Source organism: Gossypium raimondii, chromosome 12, assembly GCF_025698545.1.
Source record: "Gossypium raimondii isolate GPD5lz chromosome 12, ASM2569854v1, whole genome shotgun sequence".
Lineage (NCBI taxonomy): Eukaryota > Viridiplantae > Streptophyta > Magnoliopsida > Malvales > Malvaceae > Gossypium > Gossypium raimondii.
Genome location: NC_068576.1, coordinates 41955594 through 41970869, shown reverse-complemented (window position 1 = coordinate 41970869; position 15276 = coordinate 41955594). Strand labels below are relative to the sequence as shown.

At 36.6% G+C, this 15276-nt stretch overlaps 1 protein-coding gene across 6 annotated transcripts; it reads left to right on the top strand.

Annotated features, from left to right (window-relative positions):
- The first annotated feature begins 1739 nt into the window (after positions 1 to 1739).
- On the top strand, positions 1740 to 14911 carry LOC105764222 (homeobox-DDT domain protein RLT2). Of its 6 annotated transcripts, none has more exons than XM_012582736.2 (18): positions 1748 to 2594; positions 2687 to 3130; positions 3782 to 3855; positions 4341 to 4769; positions 4853 to 4942; positions 5021 to 5185; positions 5271 to 5493; positions 5932 to 6032; positions 7055 to 7141; positions 7278 to 7430; positions 7523 to 7678; positions 9338 to 9547; positions 9659 to 10327; positions 10414 to 10968; positions 11100 to 11726; positions 12075 to 12179; positions 12748 to 13011; positions 13863 to 14911. In XM_012582736.2, exons 1-18 carry the CDS (start codon positions 2456 to 2458, stop codon positions 14604 to 14606), a joined length of 5235 nt encoding a protein of 1744 aa, XP_012438190.1. In that variant the 5' UTR covers positions 1748 to 2455; the 3' UTR covers positions 14607 to 14911. The 6 variants fall into 6 exon arrangements, 5 of the variants coding, with proteins under 5 accessions (XP_052480857.1, XP_012438192.1, XP_012438190.1 ...); XM_052624896.1 differs by having other exon boundaries at positions 3770 to 3855; positions 5932 to 6014; XM_012582735.2 differs by having other exon boundaries at positions 1749 to 2594; positions 3770 to 3855.
- The last annotated feature ends 365 nt before the right edge of the window (positions 14912 to 15276 follow it).

Sequence of the window (15276 nt, the reverse complement as noted above, 5' to 3'; positions counted from 1 at the left end):
CCAAGATAACAAACCAGGAACGTACCGATTTCATAGCCCCATAACTCAGCCACTTCCCTTATAAAACTCTCCTCCATACCAATGGCATGCAAACAGCTTGGATTTCTTGTAGTTTATATGAAGACCTGAAAAGATCTCAAAATGATGTAATATGTTTTTCATGACAGTCCACTCACCGTTTAAGAATAGGATGGCGTCGGTGTGTCAACTCAAGACCACCAAAATTAACATCAAGCTCGACAGCCTTGCTGATTAATAGATTAAGAACTTCCGCTACAATAGTGAAAGAGGATCATATCAAAACAGAAACAGGAGTAGTAGTCAAACACTCCAATATCCATCCTCTCTAATTTGATCCAAATCCCATCGCAACCATAACACTATCTATGAAGCCCTCATATTCTTTTTCGAATTCGAGCTTCAGAATAATACCTCCAACCTTCTTTTTTTCACCAATGAATGAATGATTTCATTTGTTAAAAGCACTCCATCCAAGACATAATGAATGTCGATTGAGTGTCCCCAACCACCTGGAGCCTCTTCATAAACTTAGTTTTCTAAAGAGAGTGTCCCCAAGCGCCAGCGGACTCTCAACTTCTCCTTCACATACAAATCCTTAAAAAGGCTTCAATCTCACCTTTGAGAAAAAGACCAACCTTGAGAATACAACTCGAAACTTAAATAATGGTGTCAAATAATAATAAAGGTAAAACTATCTAATTAGTCATTAAACTATGAACATTTTCAATTTGATCACTAAACTATTGATCGTGCTATTAAGTTGGAAATGGTTGGATGACATGGCTGTTATAAACTACATGAATGATTTCTATTTTGGTCACCCAACTATAATGGTTTTTAGCTTTGCCACTAAAGTTCTTGAAATTAGATTTTTGTCATCCTATTATTAAGTTGATAACAAAAGTTTGACGTGGCCTTTTTATTGGTCTAATAAAAAAATTTGCCTTTCAATATTTATACTTTCTATCAATTTAGTCTTAATTCTAAAGAAATCTAATAAATTTAGCAATCAACATTTACAGAATTTATTAACATAATCATAATTAGTGTAGCCTTTTCTTTTCTCTTTGCCTATTCTTTTATGCTCTTAGCTAGTGTTATTTAATGCAGGAAAACTCAACGTTTTTAGTTTTCCGGCCTAAAAAGATCATAAGTTGTCAAATAAAAAAGTGGTTCGTTGGTGCCAAAAAATTCAAATTTTACTAGCGTCAAATAAAAAAAAGATTAAAAAACTTTCAAGTACCAAATACTAGTAAGAATATTTAAGATTAAATTTATTGATTGTTTATAATTAGAAATAAATTGATAGAGCATATAAATATAAAAGAGAAAAATTATTATTATGCCGGTAAAAAAAGACCGAATCAAACTTCTGTTATCAACTTAACAGAATTAGGACTAAAAATCTAAATTTGAAAACTTTAGTAACTAAATAAAAAAAATTAGTTGGATACGCAAAACAGAGAAACTCTCATAGTTGAGTGACCATTCATGTAGTTTATAACGGTCAGTCATCCAGCCGTTTCAGACTTAACGGCACAGGGACTAAAAAACGATTCCAAAAAATTTAATGATCAAATTGAAAATTTTCATAGTTCAGTGACCAAACTAAAAAGATGTGAAAAGTTGAGTGATTAATTAGAGAGTTCACCATAATAAGAAACCTGAAAAACAGCGTTGTAAGAGAGAGAAACTGAACACCGTATCGTTGAAGTTAGTCTCCCATATTTCAAATTGAAAAACAAAGACAAAATTGATCTGGTCTGACAAATACCCTTCTCTTTCTCTTTTTTTTCCCAGCAATGGGATCGATTGGGATGAGAGAGAGAGAGAGAGTGCGTTTTGTTCTTGGATATTGCATTCTTCCTCGTTTTTCATTCGCTCAGTATCATTATTATAGTCTTTCTGTTTCACATCCTTTCCGCCTTTTGTTTTCATTACTACTACTACTACTACTATTAATTTTTAATATTTCTCAACCATCTTTCATCTGTATTCTTCTTTTTCCTTTATTTAAGCTTTCGTCTATCTACCATTACTATTTTCATCACGACACCACTAAGGCTATTATCTTTTAAGTATTTCTTTTGGAAATCTAACCGCACATCTTAATCACACACTCACCACTACCACATTGATTCTTTATTCTGAGAGAGACAGACAAGTAGCTTCTCCTTATATTTTTTCTTTCTTTCTTTAGAGAGAGAAATACTTTGTTTGTAGTACTAATTAATGTCTAATAGTTTAGTAAAGTAAATTCATTTTTTATTTTCGTCTATCCCTAGTTTAGAGAGTGAATCCCCCCTGTGTTTTCCTCTTCTTTGATTTTCTAGCTGTTGAAGCTCTTTCATGATCTCATTCTCAATGTTTTAGAGAGTGAAATTCTGTTTCACCTTTGTTGAATTTCTTGGGATTTTTATTCTCACCTTGAAAAATGGAGACTGGTGGTCTTAGTGGCGGAGATGGAGGTAGTTCTGAAGGCGAGAAGAAGAAGCCTCAGGAAGGAGAAGCAAAAGTCAAACGGAAAATGAAGACCGCTTCTCAGCTTGAAGTTCTAGAGAAAACATATGCCAGTTTGTTTTACTTTCTCACTCATTTCTGTCTCGATGTTTTTTTTTTGGTTGCGGTTAATATGTTGTAAATTTGCTCATTTATGCTTTTTCAGCGGAAATGTACCCGTCCGAAGCTACGCGGGCGGAATTATCGGTGCAATTGGGGCTTTCTGATAGACAGTTACAGATGTGGTTCTGCCACCGCCGGCTAAAGGATAGGAAGGCGGCGCCGTTGAAGCGTCAAAGGAAGGATTCCACATCGTCAGCTCACCTTGTTGGAGTTGCGGGAGAAGAAATGGGAGGTTCTGAGGCGGGAAATGAACATGGATTAGGAGGGTCCAGTTTCTTGGGGCATGGGCTGGACCTGAAAAGGGTGGTTCCAAGAGCTGGAATGACTATTCCAAGGTATTACGAGATGCCTCACTCGATGGCAGAGCTTGAGCTTCGGGCTATAAAATTTGCGGAATTACAGCTGGGTGAGCCTATAAGGGATGATGGTCCTATGTTTGGGATGGAGTTTGATCCTTTGCCACCTGGTGCATTTGGCGCACCAATAGGCAAGTAACTAAAATTGCTCTCCTCTTGCTCAAAAACTGTGAATCTAGTTGTTGAAATTAAGCTTGACTTTTTGACATGGATCTTCTACTCAAGCTAATTTTAGAGTTTTTTTTTTTTTTTGGTAGGATTTCAACTTGCTTTAAACGTCTAGCATCTTGCACTAGGTTTCTGTAACATGTTAATAGTTACCAGCGGAGGTGGATTGCTTCAGGTTAGGAATTCTGAAAAGAAGGTTAAAACTTCCATTGGTTAGGTCAATTGTTGGTCTCAACTCTTACCGGTAAAAGCAATAATGCATGTGTGAAAATAGAGGAAAGAGTAGATAGAACCCTAAGGAGTTAAATAAGGAATGGTTTCTATCAACAATACTTAAAGCATGGTCTAATCTGCATGCGTATTGAGTCACAAATATACATTTTCTATTGAAGAGTTTAGATTGGTTAACTTTTAAGCTTCAGTGGTTTGATTTTCTATTCTTCCTGAATAGCTTCTATTTTCCTCTCAAATCTGTGACATAAAATTATTAGCCATGTACTTAATGATCATCATACTTTCTTTGGTTTTGTGTGTTTAACTGTTGTCTTTTGACTTCAAGTCAACCAGCATTCTACCCATTAAATGTTTATATCTTTTGCTAGGAGCATCAACAGCAGTGCAGCAGAAACAACCTGGGGGGCCTTTTGAGACCAAAATATATGATCGACGGGATACAAAAACAGTCAAGGTTAGATTTTGTTCTTCTCACATCCAAGATGGGTAGGGAACCGCGAATATCCCAATTACTTTCTCCTTCATAATGGTTGCTTTTGCAATGCCTTGCCTCTCTAGGTTTTGTTAGTTTTACTAGCACTAAGGAAAACTATAAATTGGACTACCTATTAACTATAACTAGACTTTGGGCAATCTGCGCACACAAAACTTTTCTGTATCTCATAATTTGACTTTGGGCAAGTCTCAGATTGTCTTGGGTTCTTTTATATGTTGAATATTATATTCCTGTTAAATACTTGATTTATTAAATAAGTTCAATTGATATAATAGAAAAGAATTCTGTTGATTCATTCATCTTCTTGATTTAACCTGCTGCTTCTTCAATAATCTGATTATGTGATTTGGCAAGCTTCACCTGTATATCATTCTAGAACTCTTTTACATTATTCAAAATGAAGTGTAATGACAAGAAATTAACAGAACCTATCGCATCCTCAGGGTTCGGTGAGGGCTGTTTGTGAATATCAGTTTCTCCTAGAGCAGCCCACCGTTAGAACTGAAACATATGGGAGATTTCCCCTATCCGTAAACTACGGTTTACCCACTGATGGTCCAAATGCCAGAGCCTTATCATTGGCTGCTGGGTCTTCATCTTTGCTTGGGAATGAACAAGTACAACCTGGATATGGTTTTCCAGGTCAGATACCAAATTTGAATCTTTTGCCTCAACAAAGCAGGCCAGGGCATCTCTTACCTACTGCTTCAGGAGAATATGATTATGTTTCACGAACAAACACTTCAACAAATACTGCTCTCGATGCTAATATTGGTTCTCACCCAATTTCTGCACTGGGAAGTCCATTTGTGTCATCCGACAGGAGGGTCTGTCTTGATGATGATGTTTTGCGCAAAGAGAGGAAGCGCAAGGTGTACTGTTATTTGTAATGAAGTACCCTCATGGCTATTAATCGTAGAATGTTATATCATGAATCTTCATCTATGTTTTGTAGGGTGAAGAAGATAGAATTGCACGTGAAATTGAAGCCCATGAGAAAAGAATTAGAAGGGAGCTTGAAAAACAGGATATGTTGAAGCGAAAGGTTTGGCTTACTAGTGTACCTTTTTCTTGGTCTGTGAGGTTTATGAGTTATGCACTAATACTTCTTTTGTATGTAAAGAGAGAAGAGCAAATAAGAAAAGAAATGCGGAGACATGAACATGAAAAGCGGAAGGAAGAGGAGAGGCTGCTACGTGAAAAGCATCGGGAGGAGGAGAGATACCAGAGAGAGCAGAGGCGTGAGCTAGAGCGTAGGGAGAAGTTCTTGATGAAAGAATCTATTAGAGTAAGCCTTGGAGCATTTTGTTTTAAGTATTTTCAAACTCTAGCATATGAGTTTAGGGCATAATTATATCTCTATATGTACTAAGGCTGAGAGATTGCGACAAAAAGAAGAACTGCGTAAAGAAAAGGAGGCAGCCAGGCTTAGAGCTGCTAATGAGAGAGCTATTGCTCGTAAACTAGCTAAAGAATCGATGGAACCTGTAGAGGATGAATACTTGGAACTCATGGAGATAGCTACATCAAGCCAAGGGCTGTCTTTAACACTGCCACTCGGCTTTGAAGCCTTGCAAAATCTTGATATATTTAGAGGTAGGTTATTTTTGGATATTCCTTTGCCACATTCTACCATCTTTTAAACTCTTTGGTTCTGTCGGTTTAGTGAAGGTTACTTTGATCTTTAGTGGAAGTATGTGACTTTTTATTTGATCCATGATTCTTTCAATTAATTCGTTTTATATTCTTCTGACTGGTATGATTCCCTTATTGAACTAAGAATCTCTTCTGATGAATGCTTGTGGGTCTTGGTTCTGTCTGTATCGTCTGAATTGTGACAGCTAAAAAGGTGTCATTTTTTCTTTGTATGTTACTAGTCTAAATTGCATACCTTTGTTTATTGTCCAAAGTTTGAACATCTGAACCATCAATCTTGTGGGACTATGCCTTGACTGCCCACTGGTATTTTTTGCTTGCCTGGTGTGAGTTTTCAGCTTGGCAACTGTTTTATATATTTCCTTTTTCCTGTTTTAGATAAGCTGTGTGAGTTTCCGCCCAAAACAGTGCAATTGAAGAGACCTTTCTCAATTCAACCGTGGAATGGTTCTGAGGAGAATGTAGGGAATCTTCTCATGGTGAGCTTGTGTAGTTGTTTTCTTAGAGGATATTTTCGTGGCCTTTTGTTTTCCTGATAAGGAGATGATCTTTAATTGACTGAAGCCTAATAGCACGTCAGAAAGTGCACATATTACATTGAGACTGTCATTCAGAAGTTACAATCATATAGTATCCTGTTTGATTTAATCAATCTGTCACGTAATATGTTTACTGATTATTGATTGAAGTAAGCAAAATCTTAAAGGTTCTTTTGTTAAATTTTGCATCCTGTTTACTGTTTTTTGTTTTCTTATTTTTTAACATGCCTGGCTGCATGTTTTTCAATTCAAAAAAAAAACCTGAAAAGATAAACAAAGTTTTCAGAGTTATTGGAAGCAAAAAAGAAAGAAAGAAAGCGTTTCCATCTGTTTTGGATACAAAATTTACAAGTAGGACCCTGTTATCTGCTGTGAACAGTACCCTGTTATATGAGCAGTGTCACCTTTTATTGTCAAAAGTGACACATGGTGACTAAGTTATTGATGACAAATGTCTTACTCAAACCAGCCATTCCATTCCATTTTCTTGTCCTATCTTTTAACAACTGCTATGTTTCCTTTTATCAGAAATTGAGAAAAAAAGGAGAATAGAACTCTTGAAAGTAAAAACATGAAAATTGGCCAAGTTACCAAATGATGCCTTGTCTGAAGTGGTTAATTTTCTGGTTTCTACCCTGAATTTCCGTTCTTTTATGTTATTGTGAAGTCCATCTAAGGGCAAGCTTTTATATCATATGCATTTATAAGCATTATCATTTATCATTTTCTCTATATGTGTAATCATGTTAAGGGTTGTGTTTCCTTCCCCTTGGTGGTTTGCCGAAACTCTCTATACTATTGTTGATTGAGGATGAAAATTTGTTGATAGTTATTGGCTGTGTTATGTTTTCTAATGTTCTGTTTGAAATTATGCGCATGCATCACATCTTTTTAGCTGCCAATTTATAATGTATGGCTATGTATTGTGTTTATCAAGGTTTGAATTGTGATGAATATTTTAGGTCTGGAGGTTCTTAATTACCTTTGCAGATGTTCTTGGACTTTGGCCTTTTACTCTGGATGAGCTTGTCCAAGCTTTTCATGACTATGTAAGTTGTCTTTTTTCCCCTACCTTTCTCCTTTGAAAAGAGATTTTTGTATTGATTTAATTCTACTAGGAGCTATGATCCTTTTTAGCATATTTTCTTTGATATGGATCTGCACTTTTTCTCTTGGATGTTTCAGGATCCAAGGTTGTTGGGTGAGATACATGTTGCTCTTCTTAGATCTATTATCAAAGATATTGAGGATGTTGCACGAACACCTTCAACTGGGGCAGGAGCAAGTCAAAACAGTGCTGCTAACCCTGGAGGTGGGCATCCACAGATTGTTGAAGGGGTAAGCTATAAGCTATTAATTGTTTATGGTTAGGGTCGTTTCTTACTGATAAACTTTCTCCATTACTTTCCTGTGTTACACCCTATATTTAGGCATACGCTTGGGGCTTTGACATACGCAGCTGGCAACGCCACTTAAATGTGTTGACATGGCCCGAAATATTGCGGCAGTTTGCTCTGTCTGCTGGATTTGGGCCGCAGCTGAAGAAAAGAAATATTGAGCAGCCATATCTTTGTGATGGAAATGAGGTGCTTTTCTTTGTCAGTTGGTTATGTGGTCCTTTATCTTTTTAGTTGAAGAGTCATCTGTGCTTTCATGTTTAATAATAATAATAATATTATTATTATTATTATTATTATTATTATTATTATTTTCCTTTTTGATTAAATGAGAGTCATATTCATCCAAAGAAGTTGGGTAGTCTGCTACAAAGAGTAGCAGCTGCACTAAGCAGCAGCTGTTCATGACATCAGGAAGTGAACAATAAGAACTGCAAGCTATTCTTATGGTCTTAACTAAAGTTGTGATGACTTGTCTGGTTATATAGTTGTGACTTTTGAATGTAATGGTTGCCATTTTGCTTATGTAATGAGTACTGCTTGTGTATTTTACTTGATAAGAATATTATGCATAATTGAATTTTTTGAGCGAGCTATCCTAGTTTTCATCCTTCAATAGGAGAATCTTGGGTGCGATTTGTTTAAGCTATTTCTACTTTTTTAGCCTTGACTGATCAAGTTGGGAATGCTACTGAGAAGTTCTGAATTACATTGAAAGTTTGCTTCTCCATGGAGTTCTGAAAGCTCAATGCTGTAGTAGATCTTACAATGCTTTTAGTTATATCACTCCTTAGCTGAATGGATGATTGGTCAAGAAAGCAGATGATAAAACCATATTTTTTATTGTCACTCAACTATTGTTGGATTGGACTGGGTTGGTTAGTGTGAACTATTAGTGAACAGAAAAGGTTAAAGATGGGGTATTTCTTGCTTGGTGCATATAGGAACTTGTTTGCCTGTATGTTCAACTGAAAGAGTTCTCATCTGATTCTTATGTAGTAGGGATATCTTTCTTTTGAGTACAACTATTGTATATAATATTTTTGAGCGAAGCATGCTATTATGAGGAGCTCTCTTTCCAGTATTTTATTATTTTTACTTACTTTCTCTCTTTATGCTTATTTCTAATGCACCATACATTTCTATTCTTTATTTCCTCCTGTTTTAGTTGTTTCTTTCCACTTTGGAAAGTATTCATATTTGTTTGAATTCAGCATTTAATACGATTTTCTTCAAATACATCATTTCCTTTTATGATTATTTTTAGGATAAGGTCTATTGAATCGGTTTGAAAAAAATCCAGCCTGTGGGCATATCAATTTCCTTCTTTTTTTTGGTTACTAGAAGAAAGTCTTACTCTTCAGGGCAGATAGCAGAAAGAGTTTTTACTAATTCTGAAACAGTTATATGAAGCATGCTATTTCTGAGGAGCTCCCCTCTCAGTATATTTTTGTTAATTTTTTCTTATTTTTCTCTTATGCTTATTTCGAATGCAATATGGATTGTCTAATCTTTATTTCCTTCTGTTTTAGATCTACATTCATACAACATTCATATGTGTCTGAGTTGATTGGTATTGAGAATGATTTTCTGCAATTTTTTTTGTTTCTTTCAGTGATGAATATTTTTAAGGTAAGGTCTAGTTGAAGCAGTTAGAATAAAATCCAACCCGTGAGCATATCAGTTATCTTTTACCAAAAAAGAGGTCTTACTCTTGGGGGTGTAATTTATGAGAGTACATCTGTGGTGGTAATACCTAAAACTATGATGGCCAATCAACAAGCTTCAAATTTGTCTTCTTTAGTTTTCAGGCATACAATTGTTAATCTATCTTGTGTGTCCATGTAGGGTAATGATGGTGAAGACATAATTACTAATTTGCGAAATGGGGCAGCGGCTGAAAATGCCATTGCTATAATGCAAGAAAGGGGTTTCTCTAATCCATGCAGATCTAGACATCGGTTGACACCTGGAACTGTTAAATTTGCTGCATTTCATATTCTTTCTCTTGAGGGTAGCAAAGGCCTAACAGTATTGGAAGTCGCAGAGAAGATCCAAGTAAGCTAAGTTGGTGCCTATGCAGTTCTTCATTGCTGCTCTAGATTAAACTCCTTTAATCTCTTTTCTCTTGTATTCATTTTTTCCGTATTTTTGGTCTGTTAATTTAAGAAATCGGGTCTGAGAGATCTTACAACAAACAAGGCCCAGGAAGCTTCTATTGCTGCTGCTTTTTCGAGGGATACAAAACTCTTTGACAGAACAGCTCCTTCAACATACTGTGTGCGTTCTCCATATAGGAAGGACCCAGCTGATGCTGAGGCAATTCTTTCTGCAGCAAGGGAAAGAATTCAAGTATTTAAAAGTGAATTTTTAAGCGTAGATGCTGAGGTTGCTGAAAGAGATGAAGATTCTGAAAGTGATATAGCAGAGGATCCTGTGGTTGATGATCTGGGTGCTGAAATAAATGCAAAGAAAGAGATCCACAATTCTGAAGAAAGAAGCAGTTCTGTTAGAGAAACTATCTCAGGAAAGGAGGAGAGTGGTGTTATGGAAACCCCACAAGTTGAAGTTGGGAATGCATGCAAGGGTTTATCATCTCCACATTCTGGAGGTTTTGATAAGGTAAAGCATATTGATGCTTCTACTGAGCAATCAGCGGGTGCTGCTAGTGCTGGTCAAGAAGATATGGAAATTGATGAAAGCAACCCTGGTGAACTATGGGTTCAAGGACTTATGGAAGGGGACTACTCTGATTTAAGTGTTGAGGAACGCCTTAATGCACTTGTTGCTTTGATTTCCATTGTAATTGAAGGAAACTTTATTCGCATTGTTCTCAAGGTGAGCTTTATATTTTATTTGTTCTTCAACTTATAAAATCTGTTTATTACTTTTCTTCATGTATTCTAAATTGAAATTGCTTTCAGGAACGCCTAGAAGCCGCAAATGCTTTAAAGAAGCAAATTTGGACGGAGGCACAACTTGATAAACGTCGCATGAAAGAAGACTTTGTATTGAGGACATATTATTCATATGTGAGGAATCCAGTGAAGAATAGACTTGTGATGACTTCAGCTGAATGTAGGGAAAGCCCACAGATCATTGGTGACAAAAAAGATCATGATTCCTCTGTTTATCATGTTGTGCAGCAAGAATGCTTAAACAATTCACAAAATGATCAGAATTGTCTTAATAACATGTCTACGGAAGGGAACCTGCCAGTGCAAGATTTCTCTTTTGGACCAGATAATCTCCAATATCAGCAACCAGGTTATGCACTTGACAGATCTCGTTCACTGCTAAAATCTTATATTGGTCACAAGGCAGAAGAGATGTATGCATACAGATCATTACCTCTTGGTCAAGATCGTAGAAGAAATAGATACTGGCGATTTACTACTACATCTTGTAACGATCCTGGTTGTGGCAGGATCTTCATTGAGTTACTTGATGGTCGTTGGAGACTCATTGATACTGAAGAAGTAAATTTCCATCTCAAACAGCTTTTAAATTCTGACACTGCTGTATATGTTTTTTGATGCATGTTTTGTTGCCTTACATATGTTAGTTGCTTTTGTGTGTTCAATTTCCTCTTTTTCCTCTATGCATGCAGGGTTTTGGTGCTCTGTTGTCATCTTTGGATGTGCGTGGGATCAGGGAATCCCTCTTGCATGCAATGTTGCTGAAGATTGAGATGTCCTTTAAGGAAGCTGTTGCACGGAATAAGCTGCATGTCAATGAGAGGCAGAAAGGAGACACGGCTAAGCAAAAAGCTAATGAAATGGCTTCAGGCCTTGATTGGAGTGTCTATTCTGAAAGTCCTAGTAGCATTTTATGTGGGTCTGATTCTGATATGCCAGAGACATCATCTTTTTCAATTGAGCTTGGCAGGGATGAAAATGAGAAAAATAATGCCCTGAAGAGATATCAAGATTTTGAGAAATGGATGTGGAAGGGGTGTTTTAGTTCGTTGACATTTTCTGTCACGAAATATGGGGAGAGAATGTGCAAAGAGCTTCTGGGTGTATGCGATTCTTGCTTCAATGTTTATTTTGTTAAAGACAATCACTGCCCTTCTTGCCATACGACCTATATTGCCTCTAAGAGTGCATTAATATTTTCTGAACATGTGGCTCAGTGTGCACAGAAAATGCAAATGGGTGCTGAACTTGCTTTGGATGGTTCAGTGTTTTCTCCTATGAGAATCAGATTGATTAAACTTCAATTAGCTTTGCTTGAGGTCCGTGCCTTCTCATTTGCACCTCTCCTTAGATTTGAGAGAAAGGTAGTGAAGAGGGATTTTTGGTTAGTTAAAATCATAAATATGGGTTTATGACCTAGGCATTCTTGTAGCTTGAGCTCATTGACAAAATGAAAAGGCAAGTATAGGGTGACAAGTGGTCTAAGGAGTCCCTTCTAGTTTCTGAGCTTTTACTTCCTTTATTTTAGAATGTCGTGCTCTTTTTGGGCAGTTTATTTGATTCATAAATGACGGACCTCTGATTGCAGTTATAACCATAAGCCATGACAATATCTTTTAAGTATTTATTATCCAATATCTTTGCGGCTTAGCATTGTCCTCTTGCAGGTTTCTATTCCATTCGAAGCTCTTCAATCCACTTGGACTGAGGACTACCGAAATTCTTGGGGTATGAAGCTGGACTCTTCAACAACAGCTGAAGAGCTTCTTCAGGTTTGTGTGCCAGGCGCATTTATTGTGTTAATCATCTCTTAACTTTAAAAGTTCCCTCACTGTTATTGGTTCATAACCAAGAAAGAAGAGTACCCGTCATCTAACTGTTGCTCTGCATGGCATTACTTTCTCTTGTTCGAAATGGATAAGGAATAAATTCTTGGTATTGAGAAGATTCAAAAGAAAATGATAAGATTGGACATGAAAGTGAAAGGGAAGAGAAGAAGGCAATAACGGGATAAAAGGAACATAGAGCTAGGAGAAATTAGAAGCGAAGAGGAGAATGCGGGATTTGAAGCCTTACAATTGTTGTTTCTTTTATTTGATACAAGCTCACCAGGTGTGAAAACCTAAGCTTAATGGAAAAGGTGTAGGATCTTGGTAATTGTTTTCTATTCTACTTAAATGGCTTCTGTCATGCAAGCTTTAGTTCCATATCATTTAGTAATAATGTGTCATTCTAATCCTTTTGCAAAGACATGCTGAATCGGCAGGGTGTTTCTTGTTTCTTTCCTAATCTTTTGTTTTTGTTAAGAAGTTGGGTTACTTACTCTTGTGCCCATTTTAGATCTTGACACTGCTGGAAAGTTCCATCAGGAGGGATTATTTATCCTCAAAATTTGAGACTACAAGTGAAGTACTGTCTCCATCTAACCTGTCAGGACATCATGTTGATTATTCTTTCAATCTTGAGGCTGTTCCTGTACTTCCATGGATTCCAAAAACAACAGCTGCTGTGGCTCTGAGGCTTATGGAATTCAATGCGGCTATCTCCTACACACTTACCCAGGGGGCAGAGACTAAGAGGGACAGGGGAGCTGAAGGATTTATGGTAAGCACTGCCTTTTGCATTGTGATTAATTCATGAATATATAAAGCAGAAAATAATATCCTCAATAAATAGAAGAATGATGAGATTTGGATTCCTTTTGGCATGGATTAGCATTGTGAAAATGCTCTTTTATAAGTATACAATTTTCTTTTGGTACAAGGAAAAGCAATATGGCACAAACTTGAAATTTCCACCTGAAAGGACACCCAAGCATTTGGCTCAAGGCTGGTGCATGTGTTTGAGTTGGGTTTGAATCACTTTCCGTCTTTTCATTTTTTCTCAAATCAACAAAATATAAATGAATTTCTACTAATCCTCATTTCCTTTTGACCTGAGTTAAGTTTTTTACTAATCCTCATCTTTTCATTATCCAGCTTTTCAGTGAACTAGTTAAACCCAACATAATTAGTAATTAAACCAGTTTAGGTTCACTTTTAATAATTGATAAGACTTGAACTCTTAAACTTTTTTTTAATCAAATACTGTATCATTAAACCAAATGTTTTTTTGGTTAAATATTTACTATATTTAATACGTATTCAATTATTAAAATAATGTATTTTGTATTTAAGTAATTTTTTCAACTGGATTGGCTGGTTGAACTGAAATTGGCAACTTCACCTATTCAACCTCTTGTCTGGGTTTTACTTGCTAGGTTTGGGGTTCTGTCCTGCTATATACTTAGCTTCTTACCGTGAGTACCACATTTAACCTCCAAGAGTTGGGCATTTGTTGGATGTATCTTGAAGAATTGTCAGTTATATTTGAAATAATATATAGTACAATTGTTTTTTGTTTTTCTTATGACGCTTGAAACTAATTGTTCTCAATTTTTTCTGTTTTCTTTCAAGGAACTTCCCCCATCTAAGTATGCTTTTGTGAAGAACCACCAAGATGATGAGACAATGCAGACTCCAAATCAAGTAAAGTATCTACAAAAAGCAAGCTGGGATGATGTAGGGATAGGATTTTCTGGTTCTGGCCGCGGGGAAGTTCGTAGGAGGGGACTTGGAGTCATATGTGGTGGAAGATATCAGAGAAGGCCTGCTAATTCTAGATCTGGATCTAGAGAGAGGATTGCAACTGCAAAGAGTGGGAGATTAAGGCCAGTAGTGGAATGGAAATCACGGTCACATCGGCAGGGAGGGCGTAACCATGGTCGACGAAGCAGCAGAAGGCCAAAAGTGGCAAATAGAATGGTTGAGAGTGCTGGTGAGGGAGAGAGCCGGAAGGAAATCATGGGGAAATCATCCAGAAGTTGTGGAATGAATGCTTGGAATGGAGATGAAGTAGCCTTATTAGAAACAGGGACTGCTGATAATGGTAGAAGCTCTGAAAGCTCAGGATACAAGGATGAAATAAGAGATGAATGTGATTACGAGGCAGTAGATGAGTATGGTGGTGGTTTCAATGGCAAAGATGATGATGGGGAGGGAAGTGATTACGATATAGATGGTGGTGAGGAGGCTGAGATTGAAGAAAGAAATTTGAATGGAGGGTATATAAAGGAGAATTCAGATGAGGGGGTGAGGGATGCAGCAGATGATCTACCATACGGATATTCAACAGAAGGATGTTCAGGGTTCAGTGAGTGAAGAACTTGGTTGAAATGCTTAGAGGATGGTTTCTGAGAGGTAAACAGTGGTTTATGGTGTTCACTGACCAACAAGAATATAATGGTTCTAGACAGGGAGGAAATTTTAACCATGTAAAGCACCTCCTCCGTGCTTGCTATAATACAATACAATTACCAAGGAATAGCCTCTAAAATTAGCAGAGATGAGCAGTATTTGCTTCTCCACTAACCAGCCTCTGTTTCTTATGAGAATCGGAACTTTGCGTGGTTAATGACACTGTTATCGTAAATTTGGGGAAAAAAATACTGTAGTTGCAACTTAAATGCTTTATCTTTATTTTAGTACTGAGTTTTTGCCCTCAAATTATACCAAAAAAAAAAAAGTTATTTTTTCTTTTTCGGCATCATTTAGCCCTCCAACTTCTAATTTTTGTCATTAGATAGAAAAGAGAATGACGGGATGATTGATGTTGATAATGGTATTCACATGATAATTCATATGTAACATCAATAATTAATTAATTTCATAAAGTGTTTTTTAACAATTCAAAAAATATTAGCAATATAATTGAAAAAATAGGTAAAATTTTCAAATCAAAAGAACAAAGGTTCAAAAAACATGATTCACTTCTAGCCTCGTAAACTTAGAGGTGTTCATGAGCCGGATTTAGATTGGGCTCAACTAAAAT

Excerpts from the sequence above, each read along its gene's own strand:
- LOC105764222 (XM_012582735.2), top strand. The coding sequence starts at position 2,456 with ATGGAGACTGGTGGTCTTAGTGGCGGAGATGGAGGTAGTTCTGAAGGC. Across the intron at positions 5,494-5,931 it reads AAATCTTGATATATTTAGAG|ATAAGCTGTGTGAGTTTCCG; the intron begins GTAGGTTATTTT and ends TTCCTGTTTTAG. Across the intron at positions 7,679-9,337 it reads ATCTTTGTGATGGAAATGAG|GGTAATGATGGTGAAGACAT; the intron begins GTGCTTTTCTTT and ends GTGTCCATGTAG.